This window comes from Octopus bimaculoides, chromosome 21 (genome assembly GCF_001194135.2).
Source record: "Octopus bimaculoides isolate UCB-OBI-ISO-001 chromosome 21, ASM119413v2, whole genome shotgun sequence".
NCBI classification, from domain to species: Eukaryota; Metazoa; Mollusca; class Cephalopoda; order Octopoda; family Octopodidae; genus Octopus; species Octopus bimaculoides.
This window is the reverse complement of record NC_069001.1, coordinates 37,594,907-37,610,235: the sequence shown is the minus strand read 5'-3', so window position 1 is coordinate 37,610,235 and position 15,329 is coordinate 37,594,907. Positions and strand designations below refer to the sequence as shown.

General features: G+C 37.7%; 3 protein-coding genes across 4 annotated transcripts in view; 2 read left to right on the top strand and 1 right to left on the bottom strand.

Moving 5' to 3' along the window:
- The window catches only part of LOC106868785 (putative aldehyde dehydrogenase DhaS), an 18,597-nt gene extending 17,776 nt beyond the window's left edge, over window positions 1–821 (bottom strand). Inside the window, exon 1 of one of the 2 annotated variants that reach the window (XM_052975627.1) lies at window positions 325–821. In XM_052975627.1, the coding sequence (XP_052831587.1) occupies window positions 325–417 (93 nt within the window). In that variant the 5' untranslated portion in view covers window positions 418–821. The remainder of the gene's footprint in view (window positions 1–324) is intronic. The other variant, XM_014914202.2, reaches the window with a different exon arrangement.
- A 1,600-nt stretch (window positions 822–2,421) lies between these two features.
- LOC106868798 (PIH1 domain-containing protein 1) lies at window positions 2,422–11,169 on the top strand. The gene is made up of 10 exons (XM_014914218.2): window positions 2,422–2,529; window positions 3,652–3,721; window positions 4,673–4,740; window positions 5,369–5,486; window positions 6,064–6,207; window positions 6,838–6,934; window positions 7,708–7,794; window positions 8,039–8,126; window positions 9,134–9,277; window positions 10,175–11,169. The coding sequence occupies exons 1-10, from the start codon at window positions 2,458–2,460 to the stop codon at window positions 10,223–10,225; spliced, it is 939 nt and encodes a 312-aa protein (XP_014769704.1). The 5' UTR covers window positions 2,422–2,457; the 3' UTR covers window positions 10,226–11,169.
- Window positions 11,170–13,096: 1,927 nt separating this feature from the next.
- LOC106868812 (probable E3 ubiquitin-protein ligase HERC1) overlaps window positions 13,097–15,329 on the top strand; it is a 98,961-nt gene continuing 96,728 nt past the window's right edge. The window contains exon 1 of the mRNA XM_052975429.1: window positions 13,097–13,283. The gene's annotated coding sequence lies outside the window, so the exon portion shown is untranslated. The remainder of the gene's footprint in view (window positions 13,284–15,329) is intronic.

Here is a 15,329-nt window from a genome sequence, read left to right as displayed (position 1 = left end):
ATATATATATATATATAAAACGGGTTGGTCGAGTCTGGAACGTCTTTGTTCATCTCATAGGTTGACTCAATCAGAAACTAACCTGGAGTTTAAACAACACTCGAACTTTTTAAAAAGTTTACGAAGAAAGAAAGTTATTACATATTTAATACAAGTTTATGCATTTGTCAGAGTATTCGAAAACATTTTTTAAGTCGAATAAATGTCTGATTAAGTGATCGATTGAATGATTAACGCAAATCTAGCTTCGTAAAACTGAGTCAAAACACTGTAAAATGACAAAGAAGAAAGATCAAAAATGTAGAATAACTATTTGATTATTACCTGGACGATGGTATCGGCTTCTGGAGCGGGACCATAGCTGAGGGAGTCGAAAATGGTTTGGGTTTGGAACAGAGAACTGCTTTGGGACGACATGATTATTATAAGCAACTACAGAACTAATTAAGTATATTGAGACAAATAAAAGTTAATATAAACATATATTTGTATATATATATACTTATATATGTTTATATACTCAACAACTATATATATGTATATATATATATGTGTGTGTATAAGCACAAGGTTAGTTTCCTCAACCTCGTGAGTTTGCGCGAAAACACTTGTTATTTTGTCTCCACTCCTTTCCCCACTGAGGATAACAAACGACTGAGTAGAAGAGGTGGGGGAGAAAGATTTATCATCTACACTGGTGATCATGTGATGGTGGTGGTGATGGAATTCTTGTGGGAGTGGTGGTGGTGGTGGAATTCTTGTTGGAGTGGTGATGGCGGTGGACGCGTTGTTGTTGATAATAGTAGTAGTAGTAGTGATGGTGCAGGTAGTAACGGCAGTTAAGGAGGCGGCGGCGGTGGTACCTTCTTTGAAGTAATGGTTGTAGTGATGAGGGTGATGTTGACGTCTTTCTTGAAATGATGATGATGGTGGTGGAGTTGGTGTTGCTAAGTTGTTTAGCCCAAAGTAGAGCACGATTAGAGCAGCCTTGATTAATGGTGTTCCAATCGTGACCATCTCGATAGATTTTTCCGCCACAGTATATCTGGGACTATGCTATCCCGTGTGTTCTTCCTAGTTTATGACAGTAGAATGTGACTTGAGGGAGATTTGGTTGCCATTCTTAATACGCCAATTGATAACTAAGTCTTTAGCTTGGATGAAGCAGACACCAATGATCAATGACACTCCAGTCGTGTCCATCCCGTCGTTTTGTAAGTCAGTGACTGCATTCTTCAGAGTGGTGGTTTTGGTGGTGGTGGTGGTGGTGGTGGTGGTGGTTGAGGTGCGACTAGCATGTTTCGACCTTATTGGAACTCCTTAGTGAAGCATTTCTACTAAGTTGGCAATATATATATATATATAGATATAAATTCTTCCTTTGATGTAGGAGCTGGCTTCTAACAAAGATACAAATCTCCATCTTTGAAATGTAGATAACAAAACAATGTCACATTTTAAACCTGAGAAAAGTCTTGCATAATTTTACTGTTCCGCTTACAAACTGTATTTGTAATGTGCGAATCAGTTGGTTGATTTCTTTTTCTGAAATTCCAAGCTTATCCAAACTGACAGGCATTTACTTACAAAACCAAGTTTTCCAATTATTATTGGTACAAATGTAAATTTGTAATCTTGATGTACAAACTGGAGATTTTGAAGCAGATATTCGCAGTTATTTCCTTTCTCTTTGGTTTTCAAAGAGATATTCACATCAGCAGGTCAGCTGACCTCTGTGATGGTTCATACTTTTTCATGTCTGTCCCAAACAACAACGTCCAACCTGTTATGCTTACACTTGACAGATGTTTTGATAGCAATGTTCCACCAGTATTCCTTGTGCTGATATTTGTGTATGACAAGAGAATTCTTCATCATCACCATCATCATCATCATCATCATTTAACATCTGTTCTCTATACCGGCATGGGTTGGGCAGTTTGACAAGGAGCTGGCCATCCAAAGAGCTGCCCACACTCCAAATGTCTATTGCAGTATGGTTTCTATGGCTGGATGCCCTTCCTATCATCAACCTCTTTACAGAGTGTGGTGCCTTTCATATGTCTGTATGTATGTATGTATGTATGTATGTATGTATGTATGCATGTATGTATGTGTGTGTGTATGTATGTATGTATGTATGTATGTATGTATGTGTGTGTGTGTGTGTCTGTCTGTCTGTCTATCTATCTCTTTATCTATCTATCTATTTATCTGTATGTCTGTCTATCTATCTATGTTAATTAATGAATTTTAATTAAAAAATCGAATGTAATTTGGTGGAGATTTATTAAGACATTTTGGTTCATTACAGTATGCATGTTAGCAAGAGTAACTAGAAAGGGGGGGTGGGGAGAATAGATAGATAGATAGATATAATGTTAGCAGGGGAAACATTAATAGATGAATGCGCATGCTCAACGGGAAGTGCTGGTCTCCAAGCCAAACTGAAACAACATGTCTGTTGATTCATCCTTATTAGATATTGAATCAAATGAGCTGGACTATGAAAAACTCTTCCTGGACAGCGTAAATATTGACCATGTTTTCACAGATATTGTTTTTTTAGAGACTAAGGGTCAAATAGGAAGGAGGAATAATGGGCGAAGTGTCCGTGTTATTGTATTTTCACATCTTGTTTGTTTGTTTGTGGTGTAACTCTGAACATGATTCTACCAAATTGCAACTGTTTTCTTTGTTCTGTGACGATTCATCAGATTTAATATTATTATCCTGGTGTTCCGTCGTTGGATCTCTGGAGTAACGTTACTCTGCGTAGCTCGGAGATCAAGAAATCTCTCCTGGTCGAACCGCTGCCTCTCCGCATTGAGAGGTCACAGCTCCGGTGCTACAGACATGTGGTTAGAATGTCGCATGAAAGAATCGCAAGACAGATTCTTCAAGCTGAGCCATCCGGTAGGAGACCTAAGGATAGACCACCAAGAACGAGATGGTCAGATAATATCCATAGTCTCATGCTTGGGAATCCAGCCGGAAAGTCTAATGACCGTTGCTTCTCTACCTCCATAACCTTCCCAGGACTAGTTGGCGGAGAAGGTAGCTGGATAGATGGTAAATTTTTACTTTAACATCCGTTTCACCTGCAAGGCGGGTTTATCTAAAGAACGACTGATTTCCGATTGTTTTGATGGTCAGATTCGTCGAAAACACATCGAAAACTACCGAAAAATCATACATATCACCTTTAAAGCGAATTGAGTGTATAAAAGTAAAATTTTCACATACACCCCCATTTTTTAAACAAAACAACCTAATTTTGGGGTAATTTTGAAATAGCGACTAGCCCTCAAAATACCATGCCACAGGGAAAGGGAATGGGTAGTGATGTACGAGAGCAAAAGAAATATTTACACACACGCACACACATACAAAATACTGCAGCGATAAATCCTGACCTAAATCGGTTTCTAACCAAAAAATAATTTTAAAAACTTTTTTTTCGAATTAAAAGAAATTTGCAGATTCTGAATCTCTGACATTGAAATCTGAAAGCCATTTAATTTTTATTAAGTAAAATAAAGAATTAAGGTACGAGGGTGAAAGATCTATGTTAAAATGATTATATTCTCTTCCAATTAATTCTTCAAAACTCACCCAGAACCTTCCATTTTCTATATTTACTAAACACAGCTTCAGCATGAACCAGAATCATCAGATATGTTCAAACCTGCCACGTTTTTACAAGTTACACCCAAACCTGGTAAGTGGACCTTTTTACACAAGTCAAAGTCTGTCACTTTTATTCAGATTTTTCCCTTTACTCAAATATAAATATTGAGGTGTACTCCTTATTTAGATATAAGCTGGTCCTTTACTCAAGGGTTACTGGGCCCTGTATTTATATGTAAGCCTTGCATTAACTAAAGATGGTCCTCTTTACTCAGCTGTGAAATCCTACATTTAGATCCACCCAGACGAGTACTGTCTATATTAGAAATCATTAATTATCTGTTATAGTATATTCTGTGATGGTCTAATATATATGTAACACTTTAACTATGGAATGAAATGTGAAGGTGCATGGCTTAGTGGTTAGGAAGGGCATCCAGCTGTAGAAACATTGCCAGATCAGATTGGAACCTGGTACAGCGACTGGCTCTCTAGACTTCAGTCAAACCTTCCAACCCATGCCAGCATGGAAAACGGACATTAAACAATGATGGTTATGATGATGATATATGTATTATTGTGTTTATGCATTTATAATATGGCTGGCAGAATTGTTATGACACTGTTCAAAATGCTAAGCAGCATTTTGTCTGTTTTTATGATCTGAGTTCAAATTTTGCCGAAGTCAGCTTTGCCGTTTATCCTTTTGGAATTGATAAAATAAGTACCAGTTGAACTCAGAATACCAGAGCTCTGGGGTTGAACTTGAGTACCAAAACTCTTCCTTTCATCCTTTTGGAGTCAATAAAATAAGTAACGGTTGACTTTGCCATTCGTCCCTTTGGTGGGGGGGGGGGGTCGATGAAATAAATACCAGTTGAACTTGAACATCCGAGCACTGGAGTTGATGTAATCGACTTAATCCTACCCCCTAAATTGCTGGGCATGGGCTACAATTTAAAACCAATACGTATTTGTGTGTTTGCTTATGATATTAATGTGTTTATTGTATGTTCTGATGGTTTCATTTTTTAACTTTCAGGTTTCTGCATCAAAGTGAAAGATGAAGAAAATAAAAAAGTCTTCATTAATATTTGTCAAGCTGACAATGTACGTATATTTGGAGATTAATTAATTTAATGTTGATGTTTAATTTGGAGATTAATTAAATTATTGTTGATGTTTAATGCTGGGTCTCAGGCTTGATTCAGCGAATATATAATCAAAGACAGTCCAGCTGTGACCACCATTATGTATTCAAACAAAGTGCATCGAGCACTATATTATCTAATGTTCCTCCTTGTTACCATTTAACCCTAGGTCGTTCCTGGTTCTACAGGCCTATGATCAAAGATGTTCCTGCTGCAACCATCTTGTCTTTTATTGATGTTGTGCATCTAGGAGTACATTATCTAATGTACTTTGTTATTGTTGCTTTTAACCCCAGGTCAGCCTTGATCCAGCAGATTTATGATCTACAATGTTCTATCTGTGACCTTTGTGTCTTTTTTTTTTTACGACATGGTGTATCTAGGACTACATTATCTTATGTGTCCTTCCTTGTTGTTATTGTTCCGGTGAGGGGGGTGGGGGTGGGGATTCTGAGCCTCAGAAAATGACTGGTTGATCAGAACCAGAACACCTTGGGTGATCGGTCTGTTCCATCAGTTCTGACCCAGGGCTAAACAGCGATATCAAGAACAAGAATAACAGCAACATTTTTCTGTTGATGTTTCAGGTTCCAAAACCCGAGGAAATATCTGACGAGAAATTAATGGAACTGCTGGATTCTGAAGTTCCAACTGATTACCGAATTCCGATGAGTCTCGGAGAATCTCACCCAGAACTTGATAAAAGTAATTTTAGCTCTTGTTTTTATTTATTTCTGTTTGTTTTATCTATTCTTTTACTAATTTCAATCATTGTAATGTGGCCATACTGGAGCACAACATCGTCGACTTTGCTTTTATCTTTTCAGGGTCGATTAAATAAGTACCAGTTATGCAATGGGGTCGATGTAATTGACTTAATACCTTTGTCTGTCCTTGTTTGTTCCCTTTATGTTTAGCCCCCTGTGGGCAATAAAAAAAATCAATAATAATGATAAGAATTATTTCAAAATTTTGCCACAGGGGCAGATTCAGGAGATGGGGATGAGTCAATTACATCGACCCCAGTGTTCAACTGGTACTTATTTTATTGATCCCAAAAGAATGAAAGGCAGAGTTGACCTCGGTGAAATTTGAACTCAGAACGTCAAGATGGATGAAATGCTGCTAAGCATTTTGTCTGGTGTGCTAACAATTCTGCAAGCTCGCCGCCTTAATAATTATAATAATAATCATATTTTTGAATTGTTCCACTTCCTGCCATTCCCATCAATAATCTGATCGAGTTTGAATACAGTTTAAATGATGTTTTTATCCACCCTAGGTGGCCAAGCCTGTACAGTCTATGATGTTGTCATCAATCCAAAGTTTTTCGAAAAGATCCAGAAGAATGAGTTGTTCCGAGTATTTATGATATCAATATCTATGGAAGGTTTGGAGGAAAAATACAAAATGAAGCTAAAACGAAGTGAGTAAACCATGAGTTTCATTTGGCTTTTTTATACTTGCTGTAAAAGCTACATTATTGAAGAGAGGATGAGAATGATGAGGTTGGAGCTGGATAGGGATAAAAATGGTGAAGTATCATGGTGAACCCTCAGAGTATATGGTGATAGAGTGATTTCAATGGACGAAGAACCTGTTTTGAGGAATGGTAAATATAGATGAGAGGGAAGATATGAAGGGTAGGGGGTGACTGTAAATCTTGGGTTGGGTTTGGGAGTGGATGTGATGAATGGTAGGCAAGGATGAAGGGGTAATTGATAATACATATGAGCTGGGGAAAGTAGGTGATGACTGACAGCAGAGGAAGGGATGAAGAGCAGCAGACAGGGAAAAGAAGAGAGAAAGATGGTTATTTTGGAGTGGCCACTATCGTAGATGAGTTGCCTTGACTCCAGTTAATTGACTGTTATTGTTGTTGTTATCAATGAACAGGTAGAGAGCTTAAAACAGTTTATAAAATTTGTTAAAATAAGATATGTTTGTATATTGAGAGAGGTTGATATGTGAATTTTCATTGAGGTAGGGCATGGTGCTGTTGCTACCTGTTGCTGTCATCTTGTCTTTCTTTATTCCATTTGTTCATTTTTACCAGACTCTTGGGTGATATTGAAGAACAAGAAGTTCATGGGAAGTATAGCACCACAGAACATTCGCAACAAATCAAAATCCTTGATTAGTGAAGTCTTTGAGTAAGTAACCTTTTCTTCTTTCAGGAAAACTGAAAGTGCAAAATAAATCTTGAGGTCTGAGAGAGTTAAACCATTTCCTAGTAACTGGCACTCTGTCAGTTACAATGATGAGGGTTCCAGTTGGTTCAATCAATGGCACAGTCTGTTTGTGAAATTAATGTGCAAGTGGCTGAGTACTCCACAGACTTGTGTACCGTTAATGTAGTCCTCAGGGAGATTCAGCATGACACAGAATGTGGCAAAGTTGGTCCCTTTTGAATTACAGGTACAACTCATTTTTGCCAGCTGAGTGAACTGGAGCATCATAAAATAAAGTGTCTTGCTCAAGGACACAATGCAGTAGCAGGAATCGAACCCATGACCTTACAGTTGTGAGCTGAATGATATCCTAACCACTGAGCCATGTCTCTTCCTGAAGACTAATCTTGTGACATCTTTTCTGTTAACATTGCTCATTCTCATTTTCAATTATGATAGAGCAATGGAAAAAAGGAAGGAAAATATGTATTTCCACTCTTTGTGTTTCTAATGGTAGTTAAATAAAATACTCAGGGTACTTTCGAGGAAGGGGCCAAGGCAGTTACTTGAACCCAAGGGCTCAATTAGTATCTATTTTATTGATTTCAAATGGATGAAAGGCAAAGGTTGACTTTAGCAAAATTTGAACTCAGAACTTAAAGAGCTGGAAGTAACCCCACCAAGCGTTTTATATGACAACCAGGGAGTCATTAGCAACAGCAATTTAATAACCATTTGTCTTTGGTTTCTTACAGTAACGTAGGGTCAAAATCCAGTCCACAGCCTGCAGCACCATCTACTCCACTGATCAAAGAAATATCCAGCCATGCAGTGCAGCATACGTATGTGTTTTCATACTTTATATAATTCTAAAATGATATAATAACAGGTACAGGTGTGGTTGTGTGATTAAAAAGCTTACTTCCCAACCACATGGTTCTGTGGGACTGAACTCAGAACCATGTGGTTGGAAAGCATGGAAAGCGGACGTTAAACGATGATGATGATGATGATTATCATTATTGTTCTTGTTAACAACTCTTATCTGAGTTATTGATAAGTCATGTGTTGTTTTATGTTTAACAGTGGAGAAAAGCCATTGTATAAATTGCTGAAAGACCCTGCCCAGGGACATCCAGAATTTATGGTAGCAGAAATAAACCTTCCCAAAATTGTAAGTAAATTTCTGTTTTGCACTTCTTTTATACGTTTTTGATATTCCCTCACCAAAGACTTGCTTTCCATGGCAGATAAAACTTATTTTGGATAAATGTCTCTGCTATATATTTTCTCTGTTTCTTGAGGAGGTTGTGAAAATTAACCATTTCTACTGTACATGTAACAGTTAGAAATTCTAATTCACTGACACACTTCCATCCTCTGACTGACAGCTGTTCTGTCTCCCCTCTGCTGCTATAATCACTGTTGCTCCTTGAAGCTGGCTGGGGTCACTCCCCTCCTTTCCACTTAGGCACTCCTTCCCTTTCACTTCTCCACCTCCCATTACCTTTGTTATATCCAATGCCCCTCCTTCACCAGGCCCTCCCCTCATGCTAATCACTACACTGAGGCCTCTGTATGCTGTAGCAAGGGCAACCCATATAGGAAATCAGCAACTCCAAATAAAAGCTTAAGGTTAAAAAAATAAAACTCAAACTACAGACAGCCTCTCACTCTGTGTGTGTCTATATATATATCATCATCATTATCCGCTTTCCATGCTGGCATGGGTTGGACAGTTTGACTGGAACTGGTAAACCAGAAAGCTGCACCAGGTTCCAGTCTGATTTGGCTTGGCTTCTGTGGCCGGACGCCCTACCTAAATGTTATTGATTGCTCATACATAATGTATGCATTGGCTTCACTCCGTTTCCATATAAGTCCCAGACCAGCGATTTACTTTGTGCCAGCCCCCTCTGGCCCCTGTACTGGTGGCACGTAATAAAAGCACCCACTACATTCTCGGAGTGGTTGGCGTTAGGAAGGGCATCCAGCTGTAGAAACACTGCCAGATCCTGGACTATCCTGGGGCTACACAATACCAACTACACTGATCATTATCATCCTTACTGTTACAATGTCTGTTCTCTTTGTGCCTTTATGTATCAAATTCTTTTTTTCTCGTCTGAATTTCCATATAAAAACCATTTTTCTTTCTCTGTTCACTTTCCCCTTTCACAGAAAATTGCTACATCATTGATTCTCAATATTGGAGAAGACCGCTTGCTTCTAGAAACGAGATCTGACGTCTACTTGTTAGATATCTATTTTCCATACAACATCATCCAGGAAAACTGTGGGGCACAGTTCAACAGAAAAACTAAGGTAATTATCAAAGATTATCAGTGCTTATTTAAAATTAATTAGTTTGTACATGCAGTGACATCTAAGATATTTGGATTTACTCCAGCACCCGTTACACTCTCAGAGTGATTGGCAGCCTTTTCAATCCTGTGTGTATATACATTTATATATATATGTGTGTGTGTGTGTATATATATAGAGAGAGACATAGTCAGATATGGTTGATGGAGGCCTTTCGTACCCATAGAGAGCCGTTTTAATTTTTTATTTTTATTTCGAATTTATTTATTTTCTCAAGAGCAAATTAGTCGTGGATGACGCAATTATCTCTCTTGCATCACTATCTTCTCACTCACGCCATCTTTCCTTCCTTTCGATATCTGAAATTTCAGTTCAACAGAATTTTGTTTATTTGACCCTGATATCTGTTGATATTCGGGCTCGAAAGTCATTTAAGATCTCACGCTAGGAAAGAGCAATTATAGGGACAAGAAGAGGTCAAGCTTTGCAAAGAACAACCACCATATAGTAACTTGACTGAGGAAAGAAGGCCACGAAGGACCCGACTTTTTCTCCCTTTCCTTCTAATTGTTGTTTTCCTGTCCGCCTTTTTATTGTCTATCTCTCCGAATGTTTTATTGTCCTCTATTGCGTATTTGTTCCATGTTTTATATATATATATATATATATATATATTCCCTTATTGGGACTGTCACGTTAAGTTGGCAGTATACAACTACTTTATATATATATATATATACATATATATATATATATATCAAAATAAGCAACAAGGATATCCAGAGGTAATGCAGTACGATCGTTTCATGCAACTCCATTTAATTGAACAATGTAATCATTACATCACTTTGAAATGCAGAGCAAACTTTAACTGTTGTTTTTTTATCTCCATTTCAGTTATTAACAGTCACCATGCCAGTCCAACCACAGAACTATGTAACAACCTGATCATTGTACAAGAAACTACACAAAATATATTTCTGTTCTACTTGTTAACAGCCAGGATGCCAGTCCAATGAAAGTGTTATTATATAATGACCTGACTGATGCTTTCTGGACATTAGACAATGTATATTTTTGTTCCAATTATTCATATTGAATTAATTTTTGCAAATTTTTTTCAATACTTCTCAAATTGTTGATTTTTATGTATAATGATGCATAAAAATTACCATTTTAAGACAGAATAAACAAGAGCAAGAGAAGTGGGTGGCAGATATTCAATACAGTTTTACACCACCACCAACTCTTTACCCTGGGGTACCTTCATTGGAGTTTATGGAATTTTGTATGGGTGATACCTTTAATCATTTGCCTGGTTTTAACACAACCACCTGGATCTTGGACCCTTTAGTAGTGTTATACCTGGTGCTAGATGGGGTTTTATTTTTTTCATCCAGTTTAACACCATCTACTTGCCCCTGGGTATCTTTAGCAGACAAAACTTTGATGTATTTGAACCTCCAGTCTGGAGATTCTTCCTCTCTTCATCCAGTCTTGGAGTTCTGCAAAAGGTCCTGAAGGAAAGGAAATGACTTAAAATCTATCTATTGTTTGCTGAATCTGTCCTGTAGGGACCTGTTGGCCCTATCTCTTTCTCTCTCTCTCTTTCTTATCCTCCCCTTGCTGTCTGTCTGTCTATCTATCTATCTCTCTATCTATTCCCCTCATATTTCTGTCTATAATGTTTGAAATCAATTATTTTAAAATCTAAAATCTTAGCCATTAATTCACAAACTATGCAATATTACATTGATATTAGCTCTGTATTTGAGAGAGAAACAACCAAGAGACCCAGCAATCAACAGATTCTTGGTTCAAATCCCAGCATTGTTTCTGTCTGTTATTGTTGTTTTATAAATGTTTAATAAATGTGATTTTTGAAAATATTACCATGTTTCCTGTTGTTTCTCAATGTTTATCTGATTGTCTATATCAGTTTTTAGACAAATAAAGATATTGGCTGTGTGGTTAAGAAGCTTGCTTCACAACCATCTGGTTGCAGGGTCAATCCCATTGGGTGGAACATGGGGCAGACATCTTTGGACAATTAATACTCTGTGGGTGGAATTCGGTAGGCAGAAACTGTATAAAGTCCATCACATTCAGTGGAATAGCTGGAGTGTGTGCCACCCGGGTTGGCCTTTGAGTTTGCTGTGTCTCCCCCACCACCACACACCATTGCTATACAAGTTTATACAGTTGACCCAAAAGTGCTGTCTCCATAAAAGTGTCACCTGGGGTGGCCCATCCACCTTTGGCTATGCTACATGTCACAAACTCTTACAGGATTTCATGGTTATTCTTGTGTTCAATTCTAATTCCATTCATAATTTATCTTGTAATGTACTTGGTGAGCCTGTTGGTGTTGGTGCCATGTAAAAAGCATTGGTGTTGATGCCACATGAAAGCACCCAGTGCCAGTCTATAATGTGGTTGGCATTAGGAAGGGCATCCACCCTTTGAAACTATGACAAAAGAGATGGCTCTTGGCCTTGCCAACTCTTGTCCAACCATTGAACTCATGCCAGCATGGAAAACCGACATTAAATGATGATGATGTAAGGGACCTTGAAAGGCAGCTGCTCCAACACCTCAGTGAAGAATCCAAGTGAATCATGGGTACTTTCTTCCTTTCAGGGACTGATAAAAAAGGAGCAATCTAAGAGCGTGGATTGGTGGAAGTCTAAGAATGTTGGACCAGGTCTCAGTTCAAATCTACTGTGGCCAACTTAGAGTGGTAGAATTAACCCATCACCCCATTTAATATTACCACGTGGTGACATGGGGGTCTTTTGTGGAATCTACTATCCTGCAAGCATTTAGACCAAGTCTCACATTTTAGTGATGCTTCTCTCCATCCCTGCCACCAATTTCAGAGGCTCTGTTGAGGCTTTTAGTAGACTTGAACCTGAGTTGTCACAATTATGGGACTTCAAACCACGTGTGAAGCCAAGTTACCAGCGCCAATCTGAAGCTAGTTTTCACGAAATAGTCTCTCCAGAGTTTTCTCCAGACCAAGCCTATGAATAAAGTCCATTTTGAGCACCAATTTGCAGAATGTCGTAGATGCCAGGCCAGAGTAATTGTCTTCACACTTTTTAACAACTGCATGCTTAAACTGACATGCAATTTGTGGTGGTAGACATGAAGCTGTGTATGAATATAGCAGTATATATATTCTTTGTGTTTAATCTAAAATTTGATATTTAGCAACTTTGCATGTTGCATTATATTTCTTTCATCTTGTTCACACTACATGGATACTTTGTAATGCAAGACAAACTTCATATGACTTGTGTGGGGTTAATAAATCACATCTACATGTTATCAAGGTGTTGTTAAATCATTTATACACAGCCTCAACCAACAGCAAATATTGACAAACACCTAGCAATTGGCTCATGTACACTGCCATATCATCTGCGGTAAAATAGGAAATAAATAAATAAATAAATAAAAAGGCTTTGTTCAAACAATATGCCTTTCCTTAATGTCAATTTTGGAGAACCCTTAAATCTATAGATTATCTCCCCTCCTCAATGGGAGCTGGTTATACTTGCAATTTGGTAACTATGATACATCTTCCAGAGGCGGTGATTATTTTGATAAATAAAGAATTTTTGTTGCAAAGCATTTAACAAACCAGTATTTGTCTGTTATTCAAATACATGTCACTGGCCATTTCGAGTTATTTCTCTTAGCTCAATTTTTGTGTCAGCTTAACGCTAATATTATGTTATTTATTTATTTTTGTTTTGCAGGGCAGGGAACCGCCCCGATGTCGACAGGAAGTCTTGCACAATTACGTCCCTTGCCGTCTGTCTGCTTCAGGAGCTTGTCAGTCGCTTATCCCAAAGACGGAGGACGCGGTTGTGGAAACAGCTTTCCGAGTCTGTTTCATCCGATATTTTAGCTCTGACACACACGGAGATACAGAAAAACACAGAGAGAGATATCTGGATACATCCATGGAACATTCGGACAATTTACGCGACGCATTTAGGTAAGGAAAGCCGCCGTCCCCCCCCCACCTCTGTTCCGTATGTCATTCGTTTCCCCACTCAACATCACACGCAAATCAAAACACACACACACACACACACATACACACATACACACACACACAGCGTTTTGCGCGCGCACACATTATATATGCATGGAAAGCCAGATAGATACACATATATACATACATGCATATGTGATGTGTTTATACGAGTTGAGAGTGTGTGAGAAGCCAGTGACAGCAGATAAATTTATATTTAGCTGTTATATGTGTAGAAAGCTTTGTGCCTGTCTATATATATATATATTTATGTATATTTGTTTGTGTATGCATGTGTGTATAATGTTTTTACGCTAGTAGATTCTAGTATATACACGCAGATGGAGCTTTGTATGTAATACATATCGACGTTTGTAAAAAAAAAAGATCTCTCTCTCTCTGTATCCATCTATCTGTCTATCTATATCTATCTATCTATCTATCCATCCACATATTTTTGACTCTATAGCTATAGATATAATGTATATAGCTACAACACATTATATTATAGGCACCTTTGTATATATATATATATATATATATATATATATATATATATATATATATATACATTCACCTTTGTATAATAAACATGCATACATTTGGTATACGTAGTGACGTATATAGTATGCGTTTTTAAACAAACACATATGTATAAAGCACCCAGATAGGGAACTTCTGTGTGTATGTAACTACATGTTTACTTGCAGATTATGCGTGTGTATGTGTGTATATATATACACACACACACACACATATATACAGTCTAACTATGCATTATAAGATGAATCAGTGGTGATGTGTTAAGTGACTGCTATTTAACTGCAGCAGAAAGAACAAAAATGAAAAACGTACATGTCTTTTGTACCCATTTAAAAAAAATATGTTTCTGTTTCTGTGTGTGTGTGTGTGTGTGTGTATAGTAAAGATGTCCGTCTCCGGCCAGCGGCTTTGATGTGTCTCCAATATCGCCAAGAGCAATAACAGACGTGAAACCAAAGGTAACTTCCTAACCGGCCATAACCAACGACTGCATTAGATATTACTTGTCCAAAAGATTTTACCATGAGCTTCTTTTTTTCCCAGATTTATGCACAACTCACCGATATAAATGTCCGCATATATATATATATATATATATATACACACACACATCTTTCGTCGAGTGAATGTACAGGAAACTATAGTCTCCTTGCATTGTCCCTTGTCAGCTGGTATACTGGGATAGAGAGGGATAAGCTGAAATTCGGGCCCTTCAGGACCTGTGTGTGTGTGTGTGTAGATGGCGATGCAGATAAGCATGATTAAGCTTTATATATATATATATATATATATATATATATATACACACACACACACACACATATATATGGGGATATAGAGAGAGATATACAAAAACTGAATATATTCATAAGATAAACACACATGAACATTCATAGAGATATTTGTATATATTGACAAATGAATTTATCTTTCTATGGAGTACAAAGAGTACAGATTTCTAAAGGGAGAATGCATATTCTTTTTCTTTTATATTGCTGTCTCAGATTGATCTTTGAATGCTTTATTCCAAGTGGACGGACATCGCACTGATCTTGTCACTTATTTTATGGAACCTTGGAGGACGGAAGGGGAAGTTGTGATCTTAGGAGGGATTGAACTCTGAGCGTAGCGAGTTGGACAATTACTGACAGGCATTTCCATCCGGTGGATTAACGACATTGTCAATACGACGCTGCACACACACACACACCTATGCACGTACATACATGCGTGTGTGCGTGTTAATATGAATATATACACATATATGTAGATATGAATAATTGCCAACGCACGAAACTCTCGGACCTTGAGTCACTCTGTTACTTCTGCTAAATATTAAAAAGGTCCAGATGGACTATATGTAATCTGAACCTTTCCCCCCTTGTTTTATTTTCTTTTTTTACGGAATCCCACGTTTTAGGCTATGGAGATTCCGATTCTGAAAAAAAAATTTTCAAAAACCTC

Coding starts and splice junctions, on each gene's coding strand:
- LOC106868798 (XM_014914218.2), top strand. CDS start 2,458: ATGTCTGTTGATTCATCCTTATTAGATATTGAATCAAATGAGCTGGAC. Junction 4,741..5,368: donor ATATTTGTCAAGCTGACAAT/GTACGTATATTT, acceptor TTGATGTTTCAG/GTTCCAAAACCCGAGGAAAT. Junction 6,935..7,707: donor TTGATTAGTGAAGTCTTTGA/GTAAGTAACCTT, acceptor GGTTTCTTACAG/TAACGTAGGGTCAAAATCCA.